We start from the raw sequence: 25,451 nt of genomic DNA on the forward strand, positions 1-25,451 counted from the left end.
AATTTCTTTTTGTGATTGTATATGACAATTTATTACACTCGCTGTGTGTAACCTTCTTCGGCAAGTCGCTGTGGAACTCGTTGCCAGGGGATGTTGAAGGCCAAAACTATACCTGGGTTCAAAAAAGAATTAGACAAGTTCATCATTGGGATAAGGTCCAGCAATGGCTATTAGCCAAGATGGTCTGGGACACAACCCCATGCTCTGGGTGTCCCTAAACCTCTGACTGCCAGATGCTGGGGCTAGACAACAAAAGATGGATCACTTGCTAATTGCCATATTCTGCCCATTCCCTTTGAAGCATCTGGCATTGGCTACTGTCAGAAGACAGGATACTGGGCTAGATGGACCATTGGTCTGACCCAGCATGGCCATCATGTTCTTATTTTCTCTGGGCTTTAGCTTTCCTATCTGTAAAATGGGATCATAATATTTCCCGCCCATCAGGTTGGTGGTGAGGCTTTGTGTAAGGCACTGTCTACATTTACGGTGGTGTATAGAGAACATATACTGCACCTCCCTCCAGCAGGGGTAAAAACAGCAGTGTAGGTAGTGGGGCACGGCTTAGGTGAGTGAAGACATGCCAGACCCTTAGGGCACGGACCCTAGACAGCTCTCCACATGCCCAAGCGGTGCCTCCCATGGCTACCCTGCTATTTTTAGCAGTGTAACATCCCTGCTGCAGTGAAAGGCTCTGGCAGAGGGGGCAGCAGGGAAAGATTCCGGCAGCTCCCCGTGCCAGAGCCTTTCACTGCCATGTGTCGTGCACACCAGCATGGCTGCAGCCTGCTTTTCACGGCAGCATGTAGCTACACATCCCCGACGTGCTGCTGCCAGCGTAGACAAGGCTAAAGTAACGTTTGCACGGAGATTTTGGATTAGTGATGAAAGGCTCAAGGGGTATCAATTTCCTTTTAAATTACACAAGAAACTACCTTTTCTTTGCACACTCAATGTGCTGCTCTTTGCATGCAAGTACCATTGTGTGTTTCCTCACCTGCTGAATCCAGACAAACCCCTTGTTATTAGCAGGCGCAGACTAGCTCTTGCCAAGGGTTTGTAAGGCATGTTTGCATACCAGAGCATACATGGAGGGAGCAGTGTCCAGGAGATTCCAGCCCTGGCCGGGCAGAGATCACACCTACTGCTAGCTGGGTCTAGTATGACTTCTGTCCCAGCCTAGCAATGTTAGTCGCAGCCACCACCATAAAGAACGCTGTTCTTTAATTTTTTTTGCAGAGCTTTTTGATAAATCCATCCTTTGCTCCTTTTGTGCATTATACGTCAGGGTGGTTATTTTACATGTAAACTGCTTGGTGACCCTGAATTTAATACCGATCAGAATCCCTTTTGCTTCAGGACACAAGAAGTCTCTAACTGCTTGGGGATAGGAGAAACTTCCTCCTTGGGCCCGGCCACTGTAGGTGTCTTGCACCTTTCTCTGAACTATCTGGTGCTGGCCACTCTCAGGTGGCACTCTGGCCTGGCTGGACTCCTGGCCTGCTCCAGGCTGGCAGGTCCTGTGTGTTACTACCCATGATAAAGTGGCCAGAAGCAGGTCTCTGCAGTCCTGAGCTCAGCGATGCATTTGAAAGTAAAGGGAATGGCGGGCTGTTCTGAGCCTCCTGCAGACAGCCATCTTGCAGCGCGTTGGCTCTCCCGGCTCCCGCGGGATGAGCATTCATGCTTCTATAGCATGTGCTGCCTTTGGTTTAGGAAACCAGCGCCCTTCCTTTCCTGGGCTTGCTACATTGTTTCTCACTGTGCCCCTTGCAGGGAACTGGACCCCATTTTAACCGAGGTCACCTTGATGAACGCCCGCAGCGAGCTGTACCTCAGATTTATCAAGAGACGGATTGTCTCGGACTTCGAGGTGGGAGACTCCATGGCCTCGGAGGAGGTAAAGCAAGGTAATCCCTGGAATGCCAGTGCTTCTCTGGCTCCGTCTTTACAGCTCCTCAGTGGGGAACTGGCTGGGTGAGAGCAGGCACTGCTGTGCAGCGGCTCGTTGAAGGCAGCTTCTGGGATAGCGCTTTGGAGGGCTGGACTGTGCGGCATGGGGACCCCCATTTTCACAACAGCGTTTCATGCATCCAACCTCCTGCACAGTCTGACCCCTCAGTAGCACGTCTCTTGGAGCTTGTCATCCTCCTTCACTGTTGGGAGACCGGAAGAGTGGTGTGCACAGGCAACCTGCCCCTCCTCTTCTGCTAGCTGGTTTGGAGTTGAGCTTTGACCTTCTGTTACTTGGTCTCCTTTCCCACAGCTAGCGGGGTTGCATGTCGGACTTAACAAATGCAAAGGATGGACTCTCTCCCCCGCCCACCCAATGCAGGCGGATAGTGCCGTTGTTGAAATTTGGAGGTGACATCACATCGTGGTGTTGCCCTGGACCTTCTTTGGTGGGGGCTTGTCTTCTATCTCTCTCCCTCGCTGGCAGGTGCCTGGCATGCTTTGCATGCACTTCCTTAGTTCTCTAAAACCGGGTTCTTAAATATTTTTGTAGCGTGGACAGCAGCTGAAAGAGGGGAGAGCGTCTGCTGGACGCCACCGCTTTCTTTCATGGCTGCATGGGCCAGCTCCCGCTCGCATGTCTGTCTGTTGCGTAGTAGCTGGAAACGGAGGTGAGCCAGCAGCACGTGACCCACTCGCTCGCCGCAAACCCCAGTTTGGGAGCCATGGCACTAAAGCAAACAGCCCCCTTTTCAGTGTAGAATCCTTAAGGTAAAGAAATCTCTCTCTGAGCAGAGCCAACATCAATACACGTGGGCTGGAGAGCTGGGGAAGGGAGCAGGAGCCGGGGAAGGGGTGAGGAATTTAAATGACGGGCTCGTCTGGTGTCTTAATCAAGGTCATGGCTAGCTTTGATTTCCGCTCCTATCCCACTGGGTGCTTAGTGTCACTGCTGGAGTCCTGAGGAGCCCGTCATTGACACCTTGCGCTTTCGAGGCCCCACGGCCATAGCTGTCATCTTCCCTGCTGCCGTTGGGCTGGGCCTCCCGTTGGAGCTCATCTCTCCCTCAGGATGAGCAGCTGACGGATGAGTTCCGTGGTTGTCCTTTGCCCAGTAACTAAATACGCTGCTTCTGCGCTGGCCCAGCTTCTCTCCGCTCGGGCAGTGCGACTGCAGTTGGCATGCCAAGGGGCCTTGCCGGGTGCTGGTACAGGATCCATCCAGCGTCCGCTTGGCAGGGCTCTCAGCTGCTCTTTGCTGCACAGTTCTGACACACGCTTCGTTCAAGGCAGCAGGGATTGTACAGTGTGGGCCTCTCGGGTGCCATCCAGGCAGGTAGCTGCTGCCCCTCTAAGGAGCTGAGGTGGCCATGGGCAGTGCTTTCAGATGCTCAGGCACTGGTGGTGATTCTGCCTTGCACTCTGTAGCACATCAAAAGTCTTTGGACAAGCTCCTGAACAACTGCCTGCTGAGCCGCACCATGCAAGAGCTGATTGGCTATTACATCACCATGGAGGAGTACTTCATGCGGGAGACTGTCAACAAGGTAGGGCCTGGGGTGGGGACCGGGCCTTGAAATCCACAGGGGATTAAGGAGGTGGAAGCCTGTGGTTCATGCTGCTCCACGGTCCTGCTGAGCTCCCTGCCACAAGTGGTGTAAGGGGATTCCATTCGTTCCCCTGCCCCCTTTCAGCAAACTACCTCTGGGGCACTCACTGGGAACAATTTCACATGAACAATGTACAGAATTAATTGGAAAAACTCCTTTCTGCGCTTCCCAGCCCAGTGTCCCCTAAGGGCGAGCTGTCTAGCTGAGGCTTGCAACCGGACACCCCCCCACACACGGGCTGGTCAGACTCGGTAGGCTTCGCAGAGTTGCACCTGGCCACAGCCTCTGAAGGAAACCCCAGAGCACTGCTGGAGGTGCTGTTGGGGGCAGTCTTTCCTTGGAGGCAGTAGGAGTCCAAGGGTGGCTTAAGGCGTTGATGGGGTGTAGAACCAGGGTCCTGCCCGCCTGGGGCTGTTAATCCCCTGGCACCTCCTGCTAGAGTAGGAGTGTTAACCTTGTTGTCCTGGCCAAGTTCTAACTTGGGGGATGACTCCGCTGACCTGGATATCCTGCAGTGTCAGCCACGCTCGGATCCTTAGCTTCCTGTGCTAAGCGCTCGCTGTGTGCTGTTGAACAGCTCCGGGCAGCACGGGGGGGGATGAAGTGACTCCTGTGTGCAGAGCTTGTGACGGGCTGGATCCTTGTGTTGAAAGCCATTCTAGCCGTGTGCGGCGCTGCTCCCCAGGCTGCCTTCCCACGCTCCGCCATGGAGCGTGCCGCGCCAAAGGGCCCTTAGCCGGGAATGGACGTTAGATGCTTGCTAACGTGACATAACAATGAGTTTCAGGTACCCCAAGCTCCTTTCACGGCCCGTGCAGTGCAAGAGACTCTTCCGTCACACGGTCACAAGCATGTATCTGGAGGGGGATGATGTAAGCAGGTTGGATTTGGTCCCTATGAGACAGATTGTGTTAATAGGTAGACCCCCAGCCTGGCTCTGAGTTTTATCAGCAGTGTATTGTGTTGCCGTGTGGATGATTGACGTCCGGGCCCGAGGTCCCTGGCTGGGTGTGCTGTAGGGAGGCAGTATGCTGCCTGGGGAGTGGAGCTCTCTGAGCCCATGGGGTGGGGGTGGAAGAAGGGGCGTCCTGGTGATCTTCCCTGTTCCACCATTGAATATTGAGAACTAACAAATGGGGCTGTACCCACAGACACTCTGCTGCTTAGGCTTGGAGATGTGCTGCTCGAGTGGGGCTGGGAGGGCTCGTTGCCCCAGGAAGGTGGGTGGCAGCCTGCAGGAAGGGGGAGTGTGCTTGGGGCTGGATGTTTCTTTGAGCCGTGCAGCCAAAGGTGAACCTGAGCCGCTCAGCGAGCCTATCTCAGTCACTTCCGGACCTGCTGGTCCTTTACCTGCTGCACTCATTGCTGTGAGTTTTCTTTCCCTTCAGGCCGTTGCTATGGACATGTGTGAGAAGGGTCAGCTGACCTCCAGCATGGTGGATGACGTCTTCTACATAGTGAAGAAGTGCATCGGGCGCGCCCTGTCAAGCTCCAGCATAGATTGTCTCTGTGCCATGATCAATCACTCCACCACCGAGCTGGAGTCCGACTTCAGGTAATGGGGCAGGCTGCCTGCAGGCATCTCTGGGGCTGAGTGCTGTCTCCGAGTCCCCCAAAGGGCACATGGAAGGATGGGGGGGATGAGAGAAAATATACACTATTTATCAGAAATGGCCATAACTGATTTCCCCCCTTATTCGGATCTAGTTTTGTTGCGTATTTAGCAAACACAGCGTTTGTAATAGGATGGTGTTTCCTGCATGTAGAACCTCTGGGTTCCCATGCTTCTGACCTCAAGCATATCCCAGAGAAGAGATATGCCATGTGAAAACAGGCCCCTGGGATCTGTCCAGGGCCTGGTAGCCTTGGTGGGGCCAATGGGTGCAAGAGCCTCAGATCAAAAGTCCTCCAAAGGGCTGAGAGGAAATCTGTGTAGTACTTGTACCTGTTTACCTACACGACTGTACAGTCTGTGCTGGGCCACTTGCAGGCATTCACCTTAGAGCTCCACATGGCAGGTGAGGTTCCCTGCCATGACTTGAGTGGCTGCCTGATGCTTTTGAACAAGGGGCATGTGGGTACAGAAATCAACCTGTGCCTGTTTTGCATCCCAAGATATCCTATCCTATCTCCTAGAACCGGAAGGGACCTTGAAAGGTCATCGAGTCCAGCCCCCTGCCTTCACTAGCAGGACCAAGTACCAATTTTGCCCCAGATCCCTAGGTGGCCCCCTCAAGGATTGAACTCACAACCCTGGGTTTAGCAGGCCAATGCTCAAACCACTGAGCTATCCCTCCCCCCACTCTGGCAATAGCCGGAGTGAACACACAAGTGACTGCTCTCAACAAGCTACAGCAACCGGCCCATTTGGGTGAGGCTGGATCCCTGGATGCTGGGCAGTGGACTTTGTGAGGAGCAGAGTGATTTGGCAGGGTTCTGTTTGCCGTGCCTAGATCCGGCTCCTGACTTGAGCAGAAGAGAACTGTTTACCAATATTTGCTAGGCTAATTGTTCTATATCTGTGTCTATCACTTTATTCACACCAGGTATGGTAATAAGCACTGAGCACACAATATCGATATAACGTTCTATATCTCTTTCTTGTGGTTACATGGCCTGACTTGGTCTGTGTTCTCTAATCCTGTTCACTTCTGCTATGTATCCCATAATGCTTTTGCAACGCTGAAGTCCACTTTGGCTTTAGAAAATAAGAAAGTTGTCAAAGGCAAAATACATGAATGTTCTGCCCAGTACAAGCTAGGGAGGTACCTTCTTGGACCAGTACCTGGAATGCTGGTATCCACAACAAAGCTAAGGAAGGAACAGAACTACAAGTTAAGGAACCGGGAGGAACTGGTGGGCTGGATTTTAGTGACATATAAAGAGTTTTGTAACTTTTAAAATCATCCTAGAAATACTCCTAGCTGAACTGTGCAGCTTTGGAAGCAAGCCTTCTGTGTAAGTGACTTCAACAATACTGCATGAGTCGGCATCCCAGAAATTGGTAGCGTATTGAACCTTTTTTCCGGTACTAAAGTATCATTGACTCTTAGCAGTTAACCTGTCCTGATATTGGTCTGTTGAGTGCATTTTATAGCGAACCAAAGCATGGTCAAGCAGCGGACTATACAATTTCCCAGCAGAACTGGGCCATGTTAATTCTCCTATGTTGTTCCCAGGGTGAGTCGTGGCCAGAGGGCCGGGCTTGTGCAACTGGGCCTGGCCTGATGCTTCTCTGTCCACCTGATTGGCTTGCTCTGTCCATCCCCAGGGAGGTTCTGTGCACCAAGCTGAAGCTGGGCTTCCCGGCCACCACGTTCCAAGACATCCAGAGGGGGGTGACCAGTGCGGTGAACATCATGCACAGCAGCCTGCAGCAGGGCAAGTTTGACACCAAAGGCATCGAAAGCACCGATGAGGCCAAGCAGTCCTTTCTGGTGGGTTTCGTGCAGGCTTGGATGGAGGGGAGGGCAGGCGGCGAGGCAGGAGGGCCTGGAGAATGTGAGGAAAGGGAGATGCTTGAATATCTAGTGTTCCAGGAACAGGAAAGACTGTCTCCTGGGCTTGAGTGATATGACCATGGCCTGAGAGCCAGGATGGGGGTAGGGTGACCTCTGACTCCTGGTAGAAGGTTGATGCTGCATCTCCCAAACCATTCCTCCCTGGATACTTCGCCAGGCAAGATCCTCCAGTCATCCCACAAGCTGCGTGTTCCCCTTGGAAAGTGGGTCTGCTCTGCGCTGAGCTTATCATCGATGCCCCTCAGAGAGGCATTGGGAGGGGGCCACTTCCCCCGGGGCAAACTCTTGCACAGAAGAATTGCATGGGATGAATGAGCTCTGCTGATACGCCGAAAAGGTTTTCATCACAGGCGGCCACTGTGCTTGGAGCATGAGAGCCGCTCCGTTGTCTTCTCTTCATGTAGTGCTACAGCCGGCCGTGTTTCAGGGGTCAGAACCTGGAAGTCAACTTTACAGAGCAAGAAATGTGAGCCCACCTCTGTCGCCTCTGTGGCTCTCTGCTGCTTCCCTCCCTCTGGAGGAGCACTGGCTAGATCTCAGGACACCTCTGCACCCACCCACGCATGCCCTACACATGCATATGGGAGACTGCACTGTTTGACTGGTTTCCTGATCCAGCACTGAAAGGGTTTCCCACTGATGGGACATCCTTGATGCCAAGCAGACCTCAAGTGAAGTCCCTTGACTGGCAGCAGTGGTGATGGCTGTCACGGACCTGTGTGCTCTGTCTGCCCCCGGCAGCACTATGAATGCATAGCAATGAGGAGGCTATGCGGGTGGTTCATTGTGCTTGGAGGAGAGAAATCAAAGGCGTGAGTGAAGGGAGAGTGCAGGGCCGATCGCTTTATTTCATTACGCTCTTGGTGACAGGGCTCTGGATTTCCTGAAGCAAAGTACTTAAAATGTCAGCGCTCCTGCCGGAGTCCCTCATTCACCTGTCAGCCTGGCTCGTTTTCCTGTCTCCAGGAAATCTCAGCATCGCACTGACATTTACTTCAACAGGTGAAGAGCAAAATGTCACCACTGCTGATGTTTTAATGAGGATTGTCACAGGGCAGGAGAATTTCTGCGCTCTCCTGCCTGCCCATCAGTGACTTGCTTTTCACCACCGCTTTCCTGGACTTACTTGTGTGTAAGCAGCTGGCTCTGGGTGTTCCCAACCCAGAGTGTTCTCTGTGATGCTGCCGCAAAAGCAGTGCAAAACACAAGGGTGGGACTTCCTGCAGGAATGAGGCAGAGAGCTGTCACTCAAACACTTTTATATATAAAACAGTAGTGGGTGGGAGGGTAGATCGGACATCACTGGACACGTATGGTGTCTTCTACACTTACCTATTTGCAGTTGACTTACTGTGCAGTTCCATTATGCTCCTTCCTCTTTGTTCCAGGTAACCTTAAACAATGTGGAAGTCTGCAGCGAAAACATCATGACCCTGAAGAAGACTTTGGAGGTAATGTCTGGCATCTTTATTGGCTTCCTATAACCAGCCTTACAATCAACTCCCGTCCAGCTGGGTACATTTTAGGGGTTTCTGTTGTGGAATGAATGCTCCTAGCCTCCTGTGGTCTTGGCCTTACTTGACTTTTAGGGATCTTATTTAACCTCGGGTGACCTGTCCTGCTAGTTCAAATAGACTGGTAGAAAAAAATGGGCTGGATGGGACCACTATCAATTACTTGAGTCCATCCACCTACCTCCTGGCAGAATAGATGTAATTATCCCTAGTGAATTTCCAAATTTTCTGTGAGGCTGAAGCCTTCATTGTTTACAGGGACAGCGATTTGTTTCCTGTTTTCGTTTAATACCTAAATCTTCCTGTTGTGGGGCCATTACTACACATTCGATCTGTATCTAATGAGAACATGCTCATTCGCATACAGCTTTTACATCTGGACCTCTTTCCTTTTGACTGACTGACTTCTGGTTTTAACCTTTCTTTATCGCTCTCATTTTCCAAGGCCAGGTCTACACTACAGACCCAGCTGTGTCGCTCAGGGATGTGAAAATACCACACTCCTGAATGACACAATTATATCGATCTAACCTCTTGTGTAGACAGTGCTGTGTCTGAGAGCTGCTCCCGTCTCTCGGGGAGATGGCTTAACTACACCAGGGGGTCTCAACCTTCATTGCACCACAACCCCCTTCTCACAACAAAAATTACTACACGACCCCGGGGGGGGAACAAAGCCTGAGCCTGCTCAAGCCCCACTACCCTGGGCGGGGGGGCCAAAGCCTGAGCCCCACAACCACTGGCAGGGGAGAGGGGGCACAGCTGAAGCTCAAAGGCTTCAGCCCCAGGCAGGGGGCCTGTAACCTGAGCCCCGCCGCCAAGGGCTCGGGCTTTGGCTTTAGCACTGGGCCCCAGCAAGTCTAAGCCAGCCCTGGCAACCCCATTAAAATGGGGTCACGACCTACTTTGAGGTCCCAGCCCACAGTTTGAGAAGCCCTGAACTACACTGATGGGAGACGCTTCCCTTGTCTTCCGCTGTAGCTCTGTACATGTAGACAAGCCCCAAATCTCCAATACCATTTCTGCTGATCACCTTTGAACTCGGTTCAGTTTACCTCGTTATTTTTAATAACGACTTATCTCCAAACTCATTTTGTCCTGGCTACCTATATGTGGTAGCCCAGTGGACTAACCAGAAGAAAATACTGTCCATACACACACAGACTCTTGGAAAAAAATAAAACCCCACCAGTCATGAGAACCTGATTTTTTTTTTTTAAAGGGGATTCAGCTCAGCTGCTAAATTAATACCTAGTGTCAAACCAGAGTGACTGCTGTCCGAAGTGTGTAGAAGACCTAGCCCCTGCCTTGCAGAGCTTATAGTCTAAATAGATGTGATCCAACCAGCTGATGCCAGAAAGACTGTGGGTGGGGCCGTGGGAAGGGGGACAAGTTACGAAAAACTTGTGGTTGGTTAGAGTTGAGCAGGTATCTTAATGATTCTTAAATTAGCAGGGGGTTATTTTCAGTAGGTGTTAATACTAATCCGTATTTTTATTATTGGGGTGCGTGTGGGGTTGCAGTTGGGGAGGGAAGTAGTGGAAAAGGGCAGTGATTGAGGGCGTAGAGTGGGGAAGTAGAAGCTGGGGGGTGGACGGGGGGAAGAAGGTGGTCGAAAAACCTGATTTGCGCAAACAATTGAGTAACTGGATTTGCCAGTGCAAACAAAGCACATGCAGACTTGTGCCTGCCCAAATCCAGAGGCTGGTGCTGAGACTCTGCCAGCTGGGGAAGATCGAACTTCTCCATCTGTTACGCCATTTGGGGCAGGGACTGTCTTTGTTACGTCTGTACAGCTCCTAGCACAGTGAGGTGCTGCTCCATGATGGGTTCCAGGGTGCAACTGCAAAATAAATAAATATTCGTGCTCATCCCATTTCCGGTAGTGTTGGGCTGTTGATGTTCATCCCAGTAAAAGAGACTTTCACGCTGGGACTTGTCCTTTTCCGAAACCACGTTGAATGGACTGAAATCTCTCCTCTGGCCAGGCCAAGGGCTAGCTTGTCAGCGTTCGGTTAGACCTTGTGAAAATGCTAAAAGAACCTCCAGCCCTTGTTTCTCCATCTGTGACACGGAGATCATTTCCCTAGGGCTTGGATTAGAGGGAGCCAGGTGGTTCCAACTCTGTCTAGTGCCACGTTTCCTGCTCCATTGTAGTCTGTTTCCACGGCAGCGGCATCGTTCTCAATGGTTTTCTTGTGACATCTGTTGTCCTCCCCTTTCCCATTTTCCACCAAGTCCAGTCAAGGGCTTGTCTGGGAATACGGCTTTTGACACCCGTACAACATGTCCAATCCCCTTCAGCCTCTCTCCTCGAATCACTCAATGCCCTTCTGGCCTCTTGGCCGGTCCTTTGTAATACAGCTGCGTTAGTTACCAAGTGGCACCAAGTGTTCTCCGCAAGCATCGGTGTGTGTGTGGGGGGGGTTCTTTTTATGACCGTAGCAGGGTCCCGTTGTGCTGTGTGCTGTACAAACACAGAGTAAAAGCTGATCCCTGCCCCCAAGAGCTGACAATCTGCTAGGCCAGTGCAGAGCGCTCCAAGTGTCCCATAGCACAGCCTGCGTATGGGGGTGTCTTTCCCACAGAGCGACTGTGCCAAGCTACTCAGCCAAGGCTTTGGGGGCGAACAAGCCGAAGCCAAGCTCGACAGCTGCCTCGCCGACATGGCTGCCGTGTCGAACAAGTTCAGGGATCTGCTGCAGGTGAGCTGCTTGCCGTGCGTGTGGTGCGCTCTGGTGACACAGCCACTCGGCTGGCTCTGAGACGCATCCACAAATGGGAGATCATCAGCCCAGGGCCTGTGCTAGCTCTGGCTGTGAGTCCAGCCCAGATGGTGTGGAGGGGGGGTAAGCATTGATCGTACGCTGAGTAACAGTGATGCCTCCTGGCTGGGGAGGGAGGAGCTCTAAAGGCGAGCTGCGGAGCAGAAGGAATGTGGTTCCCCTTGCTGCTTTGTGCTGAGTGAAGGTGCTCTCGCCAGGGAAAGGTGCATGAGTTCTCCGATCTTCCCTTCTCCCTCTTTGGGGGGAAGCTTGGCAAGGCCTTCAGCGGGTATGTGTAAGGATGGCATCTGAGGAGCTCTTGCCATCTCACAGGTATAATCCAAGAACCAGCATCTCTCTTCCCCTAGCGAAATATCCAGCTTCCCCTTCTCTCAGTGGGTAGCTGCTGCTAAGGCTATAATCTCGTGTCCTCCAGCGAGTTTGCCAAAGAGAGGACGAGGAAGGTTTAATGTTTGGGGTATGGAAGCCAAGCAGCAGAGAACTTGGTCTGAGCAAACCCTGAGACCATCTTCCTCCTTGAGAGGAGCGGGGAGAGCAAACGCGTTTTCTCTTGCTTTGCCATGCACCATCCCCGGCTCGCGTTGAGCCTCTCCTGCAGGCGGGTTCCTAGGCCCATGGCTAATGCTGAAACCCCGCAGGAAAGTCGTCTTTCATCTGCTGCTAACCCAGTCTTGTTAAAGCTGGGTGGGAAGCAATTGGGCTCCCATGCGGCCGGAGTCACAGGCATCCCCTTTCAGTGGAAAAGGGCAGCTGCCGGCAGCGGACTCAGATGCCAGTTGTAATTAAAAACTTCCACCAACTGCCTGGTGAGAAGCTTCTTGCAGAGCGACCCCTCATGTCCCCTGAGCCAGGCAGGGAGACCCTTCACGAGCACGCTAGCCTTGCCGCTACCTAGGACTTACCTCGGCCACCACTCACAAGCTGCTGCGTGGTGACGTGGAACTACTGCTCCCCGGGAAAGCAGAGTCCCTGCGATGACAGCTATCTCTTCTCGGAGCTTTTCCTTTGGAATCTGGCCATGGCTGCCTCCTTGCCCTATCTGGCCCTGACAAGCAGAAGGCTGCGTCAGTCAGTGGCCTTCCCCCTCTCACCTTGGGGCTAGAGCCTCACCTGGCTCCTGCGCACGGCGCTTGGCATCCAGACTCCTGGGTTCCATTCCCATCTCGACTTGCTACCTGATCCTGCACAAGTCTCTCTCCAGGCTTCGTCCCCCCTGGAGGTCATACTCCCCTGGCTCACGGGGCAGACTCCGGGGAGGGTGCGAAGAGCAGGTGCATGTTCATTGGAAACAAGGCATGCTCAGTCATTTGCCGGGTCCTCTTCCTCTCCTCCCCAGGAAGGACTCAGTGAGCTGAACAGCACAGCTGTCAAACCACAGGTGAAACCCTGGATCAACCTCTTCCTTTCGGTCTCCCATAATATCGAGGAGGTAAGCCTCACCTTTCTCTGCTCCCCAAGCGTCCAGCTCCGTAGGGCTCTGCACCTGTAACGGCGGGGAGGGGTCAGAGGGACAGGCCTGGCTCACTTCCCAAAGATCTTCCCTGCTGTTACCTCAGCATGGCCAGGCAATGAACTCCTTGGCCGTCCAAGGACCACCCGTGGGACTGAAACCTAGAATATGGGACCCCAGGAAAACGTGGTGAGGAGTGCAGAATGCTGCCCTGTCAGGGACCGTTCCTATCCCAGTATCACAACTCAAGACTTCTCATGCCAGTGACACAGTTCTGAAAAGCATCATACTAGCTGGTTTGTGTGGGACGGGTAAATTTTGGCATGAAGGAATATCTGCTCCCCACCCCTGGAACGTCCCTTAGGATGCTCTACACTGGTGCCCGAGGGGCTAACTCTGCGGGTTGTTGCTTTAAGTAGCTGTACTGGATTAGACCATTGGTCCAGGTAGTCCTGCATCCTTGCCTTGTATCTGATACTTTAGAGCAAGGCAGAAATGCCTTGCTAGTAACACACCTGGTCAAGTTGTGCTTTGAAGTACATGCAGATTATGGCATAGAGAGAACACGTATAAAGTTTGTGGACAATACCAAGCTGGGAGGGTTTGCACGTGCTTTGGAGGATAGGATTAAAATTCAAGATCATCTGGAGAAATGATCTGAATTAAATAGGATGAAATTCAATAAGGACAAATGCAAAGTCCTCCACTTAGGAAGGAACAATCTGTTTCACACATACAGAATGGGAAATGACTGCCTAGGAAGGAGTACAGCGGAAAGGGATCTGGGGATCATAGTGGATCACAAGCTAAATATGAGTCAACAGTGTAACGCTGTTGCAAAAAAAAGCAAACATCATTCTGGAATGTATTAGCAGGAGTGTTGTAAACAGGACACGAGAAGCAATTTTTCCACTCTACTCCACGCTGATTAGGCCTCACCTGGAGTATTGTGTCCAGTTCTGAGTGCCACATTTCAGGAAAGATGTGGACAAATTAGAGAGAGTCCAGAGAAGAACAACAAAAATCATTAAAGGTCTAGAAAACATGACCTGTGAGGAAAGATTGAAAGAATTGGGTTTGTTTGGTCGGGAGAAGAGAAGTCTGAGAGGGGACATAACAGTTTTCAAGTACATAAAAGGTTGTTACAAGGAGGAGGGAGAAGAATTGTTCTCTTTAACCTCTAAGGATAGGACAAGAAGCAATGGGCTTAAATTGCAGCAAGGGAGGTTTAGGTTGGACATTCGGAAAAACTTCCTAATTGTCAGGATGGTTAAGCACTGGAATAAATTGTCCAGGGGGGTTGTGGAATCTCAGTCATTGGAAGTTTTTAAGAGTGGGTTAGACACACACCTGTCGGATGGTTTAGATAAGAGTTAGTCCTGCCGTTAGTGCAGGGCTGGGCTAGACAACCTCTGGAGGTGCCTTCCAGTCCGACGATTCTGTGATTCTATGTGGAGGGAGGGGGAATCCCAGACAATCCGTTTATCCCCCGAAGTATGGCCTTAAATCATCTTGAGCGGGCACAGCTACTATCTACCTAGCCATCTGCGAGTGATGGGCCCAGGTCAGGCATGTCCTTGTCCTTTCTCCTGGCCTCTCCCAAGCGGGGGGACAGATGAGCACAAAAAGACTCTTCCTTTAGTGCAAATAACTTGGGCATCGTGGGGCCTGCTAAACCTTGCAGGCCAGATAAAGCTAAGCAGAGAAACTGTGGAGGACTTGATGCAGTGCAGCAGGGACGTCAGACCCATTAGGACTGCTGTAGCTAAAGCAGGTTCTCCCAGTCCTGCCAGAGTGCGGCTCTTCACAAGCCAGGGGTGCTGGGGATAAGTAATTAGCCCTCGTTCTGCTCCAATGCTAGGAAGAGTTCAATGATTATGAAGCCAATGACCCATGGGTGCAGCAGTTCATCATCAACCTGGAACAGCAAATGGCAGAGTTCAAGGTGAGTTGTCCTGAGCACCAATAACCTAACCGAGGCTTTGGGCCAGTCGTGCCCAGCGGCATGGCCTGACTGATTCCCTGCTCGGGCGGGTGATGGACACAGCCCTCCCCTCATTGCTCCTGCTGTTTAAAAGAACCCAAAGAACCCCCTTCGCGTTGATTCTCCAGCGCTGAGCCCTCCCCGAGAGGCCTCACATCTGCGGGTGTTCCCAAGTCCCGGCGCCCCAGGCCTGACCGCTGAGCCGTTGTGGTTTGGTTTGGCGGGTTTGGCTCTGCTCTTTAAGCACGGCCATTAGCACCGTACATGCGGCTGTTGTCGCTGACTCCAGGCCTTTCACTGGCGCTGGTTTCGGTTGACTACTGCCCAGTGGTTGCAAGACAATGACGTGGTTTTCTGTCCCCAGGCTGGGCTCTCGCCCGTGATCTACGACAGCCTCAGCAGCCTGACCACCAGTCTCATTGCCATTGAGCTGGAGAAGGTGGTTCTCAAATCTACCTTCAGCAGGGTAAGCAGACAGCTGTGTCCTCCCTTCCTTGCGCAGCAGCCGCCAGATTCACGGCAGGCCCGGGAGAGTCCTGCCTTTGCCCCTCTCCTACCCTAAGAGGGGTGGGGAGGCTGGGCTAGAACTCGCCGTACAGCCGTTCCCCCGCCGGCAGCGCCACTGAGCTTCCGGCTACCCTGCAATTCCAGCCTTCGAAGCTAAAGCTTCGGGTTTCCTCCCCACTCAGTGACCCCAGTGCTTGTGTCTAGACTTAGCCAGCTCAAAAGAGTCCCAATTGGAGCGAACTGTCAGGGGAAGCTTTGGCAGTGGGGCTAGGGAGACCTTGCAGAGAAACAGGCGTTGGCCCATGAAGTGTCCGGCTATAAGCCACTGCCTACTTTCCAGCCCCAGAGCACCATGTTCCATGGAATTCTTCCCTCTCCTCACCCATCATGACATCTGTGAGATGCAAAGCCATGTGCCCATGGAATGTGGAAGGGTAACACGGTTTTCTTGGTGCGCTCAGCTTGGCGGCCTGCAGTTCGATAAGGAGCTGAGATCGCTGATAGCCTATCTCACCACCGTGACCACATGGACCATCCGGGACAAGTTTGCTCGTCTTTCCCAGATGGCGACCATCCTCAATCTGGAAAGGGTGAGCTCTCCTCTGACTCTCCGTGCTGGGGGTGGTAGAATGATCAGCAGCAGCTTCTTCCTAAGCCAGCCTCCACAGAGGTCTCCTAGGCGCAGCCCCCAACGCGCTCCCCCCATGCCTGCTGTTCCTGCAGCACTTGTTGCTGGGGGAGGGGGAGGGGGGTAGTTGCAGGAGCTTAGACCTTCTGCCCACCTATCACTCCCACCCCATGCTCTGGAGTGTCTGATCTTCCATGTAGTTGGAGCTGGGGAGTAGAATGGCATATTCATGTGTTGTTGTTTCCCACAGCCTGACTTTCTTTCTTTCTCCAGGTGACAGAGATCCTGGATTATTGGGGCCCCAACTCAGGCCCCCTGACCTGGCGCCTCACTCCAGCAGAGGTCCGTCAGGTGCTGGCCCTCCGAATCGACTTCCGCAGCGAGGACATTAAGAGGCTGCGCCTGTAGCTGTCACACTATCTGCAGCGCCTGGCCATCCTCGGATGCGCTTCATAGCGTGAACGTAGCAACCCCTGGGGCCCGTCCTCGTGCTTCCAGCACTTGCTGCAGCAGGACTGTGACAGGCCCAGGGGTGGCCGGCTGGCTCTGTCAGCCACCAGCCCGGTGATGACTCTAGTGCTTCTCCACAGTGCCCCACACACGGCCTTCCTGGTATGGGAGACCTGGACTCGAGAAGGCCCAGTGCAGCCCATTGCCCTTCAGGGAGCAGAGATACGGCGGCCGTGCAATCACCCATGTTTTCGAGCAGTGGCGTTCCAGCAGGGCTCCTCACTGAGGTGCCTCCCCCATGACACTAACACTAAAGGATCAGGCTGTTCTGACAGAGGGTTAGAGCTTGCTCATGCCTTCCTCTGCTCGCCTTCCTGTCTCATGACCGGTTCTGTGGAGTATGTGGCTGCAGTTCCAGATGCTGCCCCATGCGGTGATTCAAGCAGCGGTGACCTTGTGCAGCCCTCCACAAACCATTGGCTCAGAGTCCATGGTTGCCCTGGCCCACCAGGGGTGTAATCCTGGCGTTCTTCCCCCTGCAGTGGTGATAGTTCACAGCTCAGCTGCTGGAGTTCCAGGGGAGGCCCTGCCCTGGAGGAGGAGCTGTCTCCTGGGCTAGTTCTTCAGGCTGGGGCCTAAGTGGGGATTGTCTGAACTTTACACTGGGGCTGCTGATGGTCAAGTCCCTTCTGGAATCAGGGCTCTGGCTCCTCTTGTACCTGTTTACACTGTGCGGCGAGGCGGTGAATAAAGATGGAGGAGGGGGGAGTAACGTTCTTCCGGTGAAGTGTGTTCCGGGCTGGGCGAGCGCACGGCCAAGGGGAGCTAAGGCCGCAACCTACTGCAGGCTCCTTCCCTACCTACCGTGTGGTGTACGCTTATCTTGTCCATCTGCCTGGTGCCCTGAGAGCACAGAGGTGGCACTGGGCTAGTCTAAGTGATGCTGAATTTGCACTGCTTAGCCTAGTTCCATGCTAGCCTCGTCTCCCTCCCGTGCAGCTAGGCCGTGTGATGCTCTCAGCCCTCCCCAGGTGCAGACGAGCTCTGCAAAGCCTTGGTCTCCAGCTGGGTGGGAAGAGTGACAGCACACTACGGGGGCGGGGGGGGGGTTAGACAGTGGACTCCCACGGAGGAAACTCAGCTCTTGGTAGTCAGAGAAAGGGGGGGGGGGGAGCAATGACTCACCACACACTCAAAGCTTTCTGTAGTGTTCAGGGACTTGGCTGCTGCTGGAAGCCAGGCCCGCCCTCCGAGGCAGCACTGGCAGGTCGCAGAGGATCCCCTGTGATTTGGGCTGCCCCAGGGAATGTTCAGCTAGAAGGTGGAGGCTGGGCTTGGCTCCTGCACGGCTACGACCACGTCTCAAAGCATGCAGGACCATTCACCGTCCTGCTCGACCGGGCATGAGTCATCCAACGGGCTTTGTGGTCTGATCCTACTGGCAATAGGAAAAGCGGCTACACTAACCTGTTCTCAGGAGAAGGCTCAGTGCAGGACCTACCTGCAAACCAAGCCTTAGTCACCATTCCCATGGCCCCAGTTACTGATGCCATCTGCAGAAAGTCCATATAAAAATACAGGCACACAACCCGAGCAACTGCGGTGGTCATCTCCGCTGTACAGAGGCTTAGGAGGATCAGTTTTTTATTGGCGAACGTTGAAACATTGATTTCATTGTACACACAAATAGATGAAAAACAATTTCAGTCAATGATTGAAATGTACGGATAGGCCAGGAGTGGGCAGACTACGGCCTGTGGGCCAGATCCAGCCCACCAGCTGTTTTAATCTGGCCCTCAAGCTCCCGCTGGGGAGAGAGATCTGGGACTTGCCCTGCTCGGGCGCTCCAGCCAGGGAGCAGGGTCAGGGGCCGCTCCACGCAGATCCCAGAAGCAGCGGCATGGCCCCTCTCCAGCTCCTATGCGTAGGGGCAGCCAGGAGGCTTTGCTCTGCATGCTGCCCCCACCTCAAGTGCCACTCTTGCAGCTCCCATTGGCCGGGAACAATGGCCAATGGGAGCTGCAGGGGCGGTGCCTGCAGATGGGGCAGTGTGTAGAGCTGCCTGACCATGCCTTTGCATAGGAGCCAGAGAGGGACATGCTGCTGCTTCTGGGAGCTGCTTGATGTAAGCACCGCCCGGAGCCTGCACCCCTGAGCCTCCCCCCATGCCCCAGCCTTGATCCCACCCTCCAAATCCCTTGATCCCAGTCCGGAGCACCCTCCAGCACCCCAAACCTCTCATCCCCAGCTGGAGCCCTCACCCCCCCCCCCCCATGCCCCAAACCCCTGCCCTAGCCCTGATCCCCTTCCCACCCTCCAAACCCCTTGGTCCCAGCCCAGAGCACCCTCCTGTATCCTGAACTCCTCATTTCTGGCCCCACCCCAGATCCTGCACCCCCAACCAGAGCCCGCACCCCCTCCCACACCCAAACCCCAATTTTGTGAGCATTCATGGCCCGCCATACAATTTCTATTCCCAGATGTGGCCCTTGGGCCAAAACATTTGCCCACCCCTGAGAAAGGCAAAGTAAGACAAACTGCTGCTTGAAGCCTTGGAGGTGTGATGTAAGGTTACTTGCAGAGTTTGACGTGATGTTCACGATTTGTGTTTTAACGGTTACAGCTTTAACTTTCGGACTGTCTCATTAAATAACACGGCTGACCCCTCCAGAATTTCCCACACTTATGAACATTTTAATTGATGAACAGTAAAAATGCTTAAAAATGAACGGTTTCAGAGTAGCAGCCGTGTTAGTCTGTGTCCGCAAAAAGAACAGGTGCCACAAGTACTCCTGTTCTTTTTAAAAATGAACGTCGATAGTCGAAATGATAAAAAGTACAAATTGTGCCAAGTCTATTTATCCAGCACAGTGACGCTGTCAAACAGCGAGGGGCCTTTCTTCCCTCTGCCGGCCTGTGAACCTGGCCTGGTTCTGTGGTAGGCACTAGCCCAGGCTGCTGTAGGGCCGAGGGCTTCCCAGCGCCATCAGCCCAATGGTAGAGGCACGTACTCTACAGCGACGATCATGCAACCTGTGCAGCTGCTGCTGCTGAAACCAGAAGTCACTCTGAATTGAAACCAAACCAGGACAGATTCACCTGACGCTCCTGTGAGTGGCAAATTACGCCAGCGTGGGAGGTTGGCTGTCTGAACATTCACTGGCAGTGCACAAAGACCAGGGCCCGTTGGCCTTCACATGATTGGTTGGGCCCTCTCATTCCCTGTGTCGCCTCTTGCTTTAGGGTCGCTCCCCACTAGCTGCAGAGAGAAGCCAGCTGTGTCCACTTCAACAGTGTGGATGCTGAAATTCCCCAGGCCCTACAATGAAAGATTATGGTTAGTAAAGCGTCAGCGGGGGCCTTGCTGCTATGTGGTAATAGCTGTGGGTGTAGCACTGGGGGGCTGTTTGCTTAGTTCTAACCCCTTCCCCACTGCCTGGCCGACATGTCACGTGGCACAGGCTGCTGTAGTCTGCACCCCTCTCGCAGTGCCTGGGACACGCAAGGCCCTGCAGAGCCATCCGCTGCCCTGATCGCTCCTGAGATGGGTGGGAGCGAACGTGCAGGGCTCACCTCTGTGTTTGCTAGAATTTGCTGTATAAAGTCTTTCTGGGTGGGCTCTTTGGTTAAGATGTAGAGGAACCCGCCGCCTCCAGCTCCAGCCAAGCTCTGCCCATAGACATACGGCTGGAGAGCATCCATCATGCGTCTGACAGCCAGAGGCTCACAACCCGGGGCCATGCACTTCTTCTGCTGCCAGTAGCGGGTCAGGCACTCTCCAAGGAGAGGCAGGTTACCTAGAGCAGACAAAGAGAATGCCAAGAATTGGTCTATGCCCAGGAGAGCTACAGCTGTTCCCTAAGGGTTCCCCACCCCTGGTCTCGCAGGGGCCGTGGGCAGGGTCGGCCCTGCCAGTGCTATCAGAACTAAATGATCCGCTTGGCTGGCCTGATACCCCAGCATTGCACCCGCTTGGTGGTGAACGCCATAGCCCCCCTTGCTAGCCAAGTCTGCATATCTGTAATGCTCCACTGGGGAAAGGGGGGTGGAGTCTGGCTCTTTCCCTGTTCTTAGGGCAGATGTAGTCAGAAAAGGGACACCGCAAATACGGTGCAGCTCCCTCTTTCTCCAACCTGCCCCTTGGCTCAGGCTGCGGTGAGACGAGGCAGCTTCTGAGCTGTAGAAGCTCCATCGACTTGGAAAAGCTGCTGAGTTCTACCTCTATCAGCGCCAGCCGCGCTGCAGACCAGCCGTCGGGGGGCTGGCGCTTGGTGGCTAGTCGTGGATTAAGGGCAGAAGGGGCCATTCGATCAGACCAGCGGCTCATCAGGGAAATGCTGCATCAAGCCTAGATCTCGAGCTTGCTTTATAGCAAGGCGTCCACCTCGATGTAAAGAGCCCAGAGGTACGGTCACTCGCCCGCTGGTTCCTACTGATCTATGTGCTGCTCCTGCGCTCTGGGGGGGTTACACAAGCTCCTGCCTCTGACGCCCCAGTAACAAGCCGCCAGCGCTTCTGCTCTTTTTTCCAACGTTTCAACCCAGCTGCAGTTGCACCCCAGCAAGAGCAGGGCTCGCCTTGGGGGGGCGCTGGCCTGTACGGTCTGCTACATGGTGGGGGGAACGGACTGGGAAAGCAATTTGCTCTGCTGATGCGGTGTTAGGGCTCATCGACATGCAGCGGCTGGAAACGACTGATCAAAACCGTAGTTTAACCAGGCTGTAAGCACAGTGCCCCAGCAGGAGCAGCCCTGGAGCCAGCTCTTGGGTGCACCTGTGGGGTTCTGGGGCTCCCTATGAAGGCATGGCCCTGTGGCACCCTGATCACATCCTAGCCAGCACTGCGGCTCCCAGCCCACCTTGACAGAGCTGTTGTTCTGTTTCCTAAGCACAAGTGGGAACTGCGCTAAAGGCATCGGAGCAGGGCTGCCTTGGCAGGAGGCGTCCATGGAATTGGCATGAAACGGAGCAGACGGCAGCTGCCTTCCTCTTCAATGTCCCAGCAGGCAATGCAGGCCAGCCGCCGTGCTTAGGCTGGAGCTGGGCTCCTAGGGGACAAATCCCATCGCGGCTAGGCCTGGGCCAGCCAAGGGATCTGTACAGCCCAGGAGCCGTGGTGCCTTTCCTGCCTGCTAGCCCCAGCAGCACTAGCATGTACGCCCTTAGCCACAAGAGCAGGGGCACCCCCTCTCCAGGCCGTGGGGCCACGCACTCAGGGCAGGCTCAGGAGCTGAGCGTGCGGCTGTTTTACCTTGCCGAAAGGCCTGGGCGCACTGCTCCGCGTTGCTCACCAGGGCGTCGGCGTTCTGCACGATAGCTGGCAGCCTGGCATACCAGTTCCTGAGCACGTCCTGCAAGGGGAGGCCAGCCATGAACTGCATCACCTTCACCTTCACCTGGCCTTCCCAGCCCGAGGGGCCCTGCCCTGCTGCTGCCACATACCCCGGCACTTGGGGTGCACAAGGAAAGCAGGAGAGTGCCTGTTTCACACCTGTTCAGTGCAGCTCCTGGCAGCTTTGCTGGGCCAGGGATCCTAAGGGGGGAGGGGTCCTGTGATGGCCAGAGGGCGGCTCCTCCGTGCTGGGAGGCAGGAACTGGAGCCGGGACTTAACCCCTGAGGCTGGGCTATTGGCCCTGGATCCAGCTGTGACCTGGCCCCAGCACCTGAACCAGCTCGGGACTGAACAGGGAGCGGCAGCACGTGTAACTGAAGGGAAATGGGCAGAGGTGCCACAGTCGGCTCTGCAGGGCCCCTGGCTCAGACGTTCTCTGGGGACTCAGCCAGGCCTGGGGTGGCAGCGAGCCTCACCCCCTACTGCGGAGGGCAAGGCAAGGCCAACCCCATGCTCCTCTGAGAGCTTTAATACCTCCTCCCTCCCCCAGTGCAGGCAGGAGCTCAGGTTAAGGCCCGTCTCCACCATGCTGCATGGACTCCCTCTGCCTCAGAGCCCCCCCAGCCGTGACTTGAGCAGGAGAGGCAGGGCGCTGGGTACTTTAGGCCCCTGCTGAGTGACCCCCAACTCTCGCTTCCAGCAGCTACGTTCCACGCACTGGAACCAATCGTCGGGCAGGGCTCTGCCGTTAGAGGTGGGAGCTGCTGTCCGACAGCCCTGCGCTCTGTTCCTGCTGATGTGCACCTGGCTGTCCTGTGGGCTGGGCACAGAGTGCTGCAGGCTGGCACTGGGCCCAGATTCTGCTGTTCCCCTGCCTACGGCTCCCCGGCTGCTGGAGCTGCGCCCCGCTAGCAGGGAGTGTGGGGCAGGGGTCCCCATGGGGAGCCCAATTGCTGAGCGGGATCGTGAGGTGGTGTGTGAGAATGATTTGCAGCCTGGCCTCTATGCGGAGCAGTTTAGGGGAAACCCCCGTCCTGCGGGCGCTGTGAGCTGGTCTCCAGAGCATGGGAATGCGCGCCCAGGTTGTTTCTATGAGTTACAAATAAAGAAAATCCCAGTGTGACTCAGTATCCCCGCCCAGCCCTGGGCACTGTCCCCTTGTACTGGGTATTTCTGACCAGCCACCTTCCCACTGAGCATTGGACAGCTGCTCCTGGGAGCCAGCGTTCACTTTCACTGCAGCGGGGACAGAGCCAAGGGAGGGACGCAGCCAATCCCCTGCAATGAGCCACAACAACTGTGCGGCATGGGGCCGTCTGGCTGTCCTGTGTCTGTACAGCACCTAGCGCAGCAGGGGCTGGGTCCATGGCTGGGCACCTGGGTCCTAAAGTAACGTCTTAATAAAGCTGGGGCCAATGAACCAAGCAGGGGGCTGGGAGCAGGGTACTAGGCTCAGCTCAGCTGCATGGGACAGGAGCAGGTCGTTTCCCAGCTCTGGCCCTCAGATGTGGACCAGGGAGGGGAGTGACCCTGCTCTGTAGAGCACTGGGAGAGCTATGGCTGAACTGGTGTTGGAGAGGGCTGCTAGATCTGCCCACGCCTGCTGTGGCCTTGCTGGGGGCTGGGTGGGGAGTGCCCCCTGAGGCATGGAGGGGCACATGCTTTACCTGGAGCAGGTTGCGGGCCAGCCGAGTCTTCCCTGTGTAAATCAGGAGCAGGTGCTGGTTCAGGGTCTGGGGAAAGCCCTCCGGCACGGGGATCTGCTCCACCTCCACCTTCAGGGGCAGCAGGGCCTTCGACCTCCCGATCTTGATGCCTGGCACAAGCCCGCCAACCTGGTCCTGCCATCCTCCTCCTGCCAGCAACAGGGCCCGTTACACAGCAGCAGGCCACAAGGACGCTAATGGTTTCAGTCCCAGCCCTGCAGCTGAGGGGAATTTTGCACCGTTGTGCAAGCGCAGAATTAATGTCCCCCACAGATTTTTCTTTCCTCTGCAGAATAATTGATTCCGACGGGGAGGTGAAGGGAAGCTGCAATTACACCTTCAGCCCCACAGGGGCTGATGTGGCGCCTGAAGAGAGGGCAGCAGGCTCATGGGTTGGAGCAGCCAGCCATGGAGGGGGAGGGGGCAGAGGCGTGGCCAGGTGAGCAGACGTGGGCTATAGGGACTGGACAGAGCGGGGCACATGCGGCTGCTGGGGGGGGGGGGTGTCACATGAGTTCAGAAGGGCTAGTGAGGGGGACAGTCTGAGGCGGCGGCACGGGAGCTAGTGGGGTGGCAGCATTGAGCCAGGGGCTGAATGGGAGGGGGGTGCAGAGCCAGGGGCTGAATGGGAGGGGGATGGGGAGGAGTGTGGGGTGCAGGGACACTTGGGGACAGGGGCAGATGTGCCTGACTGAATGGGAGAGGCTACAGGTCAGCCAGGGTCTGCATGAGGGAGGCTCTCCAACTCCCAAACAATCCCTCCCCCACAAATCTATTCCATACTTCTCCCACCCACACCCAGCAACCCTCCAGGTTCACTCCCAGGCTCCTTCCCTCTCCCTCAGCTCCTCTGCTACCCCTGACGCCCACGAGCCCTTGCGCTGCTTTTGAACAGAGCGGGAAATACGTTTCTGAATTACAGTTTAAATGAATTATTACTCGAAGTTCTGAATTAATAAGCCTAGTGAGGAATCTATTTGTCAAAAAACATTTCCTGAATCTTTTTTGTTGTCTGGATTGTTACCGACAGACTTGCTGACAGGTATTTTGAAATAAATTGAAACTGGCATGATTATATTGTGTTATTTTGACAAATAACATTTTCAGAATTTTAAAATATTGGGTGCAGAATTTTGAATGTGCAGGTGCAGAAGTCCCCCAGGAGTCCAACAGGCAGGATATTGGGGGAGGCCCTGGCAGCGTGGTGCTGAGGGGCCGGCTGTGGGGGAGAGGAAGGCGGGCTGCTTGGTTGGGGACAGGGAACTGATCAAACAGCCCCTGTGGGGGCTAGTAGGGGTGCAGGCAGCGTGCACCACGAGGGTTAACACTGCCTGTTGCAGAGACAGCCTGAACCAGCAGGGCAGAATAATGGGCCCGAGCAGCCGGGGCCATGGGGCCGTCGGGACAGTTCAAACCTCCAGCTGTGTGGCGAGGCCGGGCCCCTAGGCAGGGCAGCGGGAATGGCAGAGAGGCAGTGGGTCTGACAGGCCAGGGCTGGGCAGCGCAGAGGCAGCCTGGGATGGCGTACCCCAGCTGCCACAGACTCATGCCGCACACCTGGTCAGGGGGTCCATTCAGGCAGCCGGGCCAGGCCATGGCAGGCCCCCCGCCACTGGTCTCTGTGCCGTTACCTGTGGTGAGCACCTGCTCCAGGTGCAGCACGGCATGGATGAGGGACTCTGCGTTGGCAGATTTCCCAGCCGCCCGATACAGCGCCGCCATCACCGCCCCAGCCAGGATGCTGCTGGTGCCTGGAGGAGCCAAAGATGGGTCAGGGAGGTGAGGCAGAGGGTGCATGGGGACAACATCTCAGCCATGGCCCATGAAATGACCCAGCACCCCGCAGGGCAGGGCAAGGCCGTGGGGGCCATAGCTAGGTTACATCCCCACCTCCCAGAGCAGCTGCAGAGACGCAAGAGGACGTAAGCAGCTCTCTGTGCTGGGTGCCCCTGCAATCCCCATGCTCTGCATTGCCCGGCCGGAGGGGACTGGCCTGCAGAGCCCAGCAAG

General features: G+C 54.9%; 2 protein-coding genes across 6 annotated transcripts in view; one reads left to right on the forward strand and one right to left on the reverse strand.

Moving 5' to 3' along the window:
- Positions 1-17,169, forward strand: part of COG4 (component of oligomeric golgi complex 4) — a 30,092-nt gene extending 12,923 nt beyond the window's left edge. For both annotated transcript variants that reach the window (XM_054049109.1, XM_054049110.1), the window contains 11 exons: positions 1,777-1,910; positions 3,382-3,500; positions 4,952-5,118; positions 6,835-7,000; positions 8,473-8,535; positions 11,187-11,303; positions 12,721-12,813; positions 14,696-14,779; positions 15,183-15,284; positions 15,787-15,915; positions 16,227-17,169. In XM_054049109.1, coding sequence (XP_053905084.1) covers positions 1,777-1,910; positions 3,382-3,500; positions 4,952-5,118; positions 6,835-7,000; positions 8,473-8,535; positions 11,187-11,303; positions 12,721-12,813; positions 14,696-14,779; positions 15,183-15,284; positions 15,787-15,915; positions 16,227-16,361 — 1,309 coding nt within the window. In that variant the 3' untranslated portion in view covers positions 16,362-17,169. The remainder of the gene's footprint in view (positions 1-1,776; positions 1,911-3,381; positions 3,501-4,951; positions 5,119-6,834; positions 7,001-8,472; positions 8,536-11,186; positions 11,304-12,720; positions 12,814-14,695; positions 14,780-15,182; positions 15,285-15,786; positions 15,916-16,226) is intronic.
- Positions 17,170-18,855: 1,686 nt separating this feature from the next.
- The window catches only part of FCSK (fucose kinase), a 36,663-nt gene continuing 30,067 nt past the window's right edge, over positions 18,856-25,451 (reverse strand). For 3 of the 4 annotated variants that reach the window (XM_054049090.1, XM_054049091.1, XM_054049092.1), the window contains 5 exons: positions 25,073-25,192; positions 23,403-23,590; positions 21,654-21,753; positions 19,977-20,200; positions 18,856-19,722 (listed from right to left, as the gene is read on the reverse strand). In XM_054049090.1, the coding sequence (XP_053905065.1) occupies positions 19,597-19,722; positions 19,977-20,200; positions 21,654-21,753; positions 23,403-23,590; positions 25,073-25,192 (758 nt within the window). In that variant the 3' untranslated portion in view covers positions 18,856-19,596. Of the gene's footprint in view, positions 19,723-19,976; positions 20,201-21,653; positions 21,754-23,402; positions 23,591-25,072; positions 25,193-25,451 lie in introns of those variants that run through there. The other variant, XM_054049093.1, reaches the window with a different exon arrangement.

This window comes from Malaclemys terrapin, chromosome 14 (assembly GCF_027887155.1).
Source record: "Malaclemys terrapin pileata isolate rMalTer1 chromosome 14, rMalTer1.hap1, whole genome shotgun sequence".
Lineage (NCBI taxonomy): Eukaryota > Metazoa > Chordata > Testudines > Emydidae > Malaclemys > Malaclemys terrapin.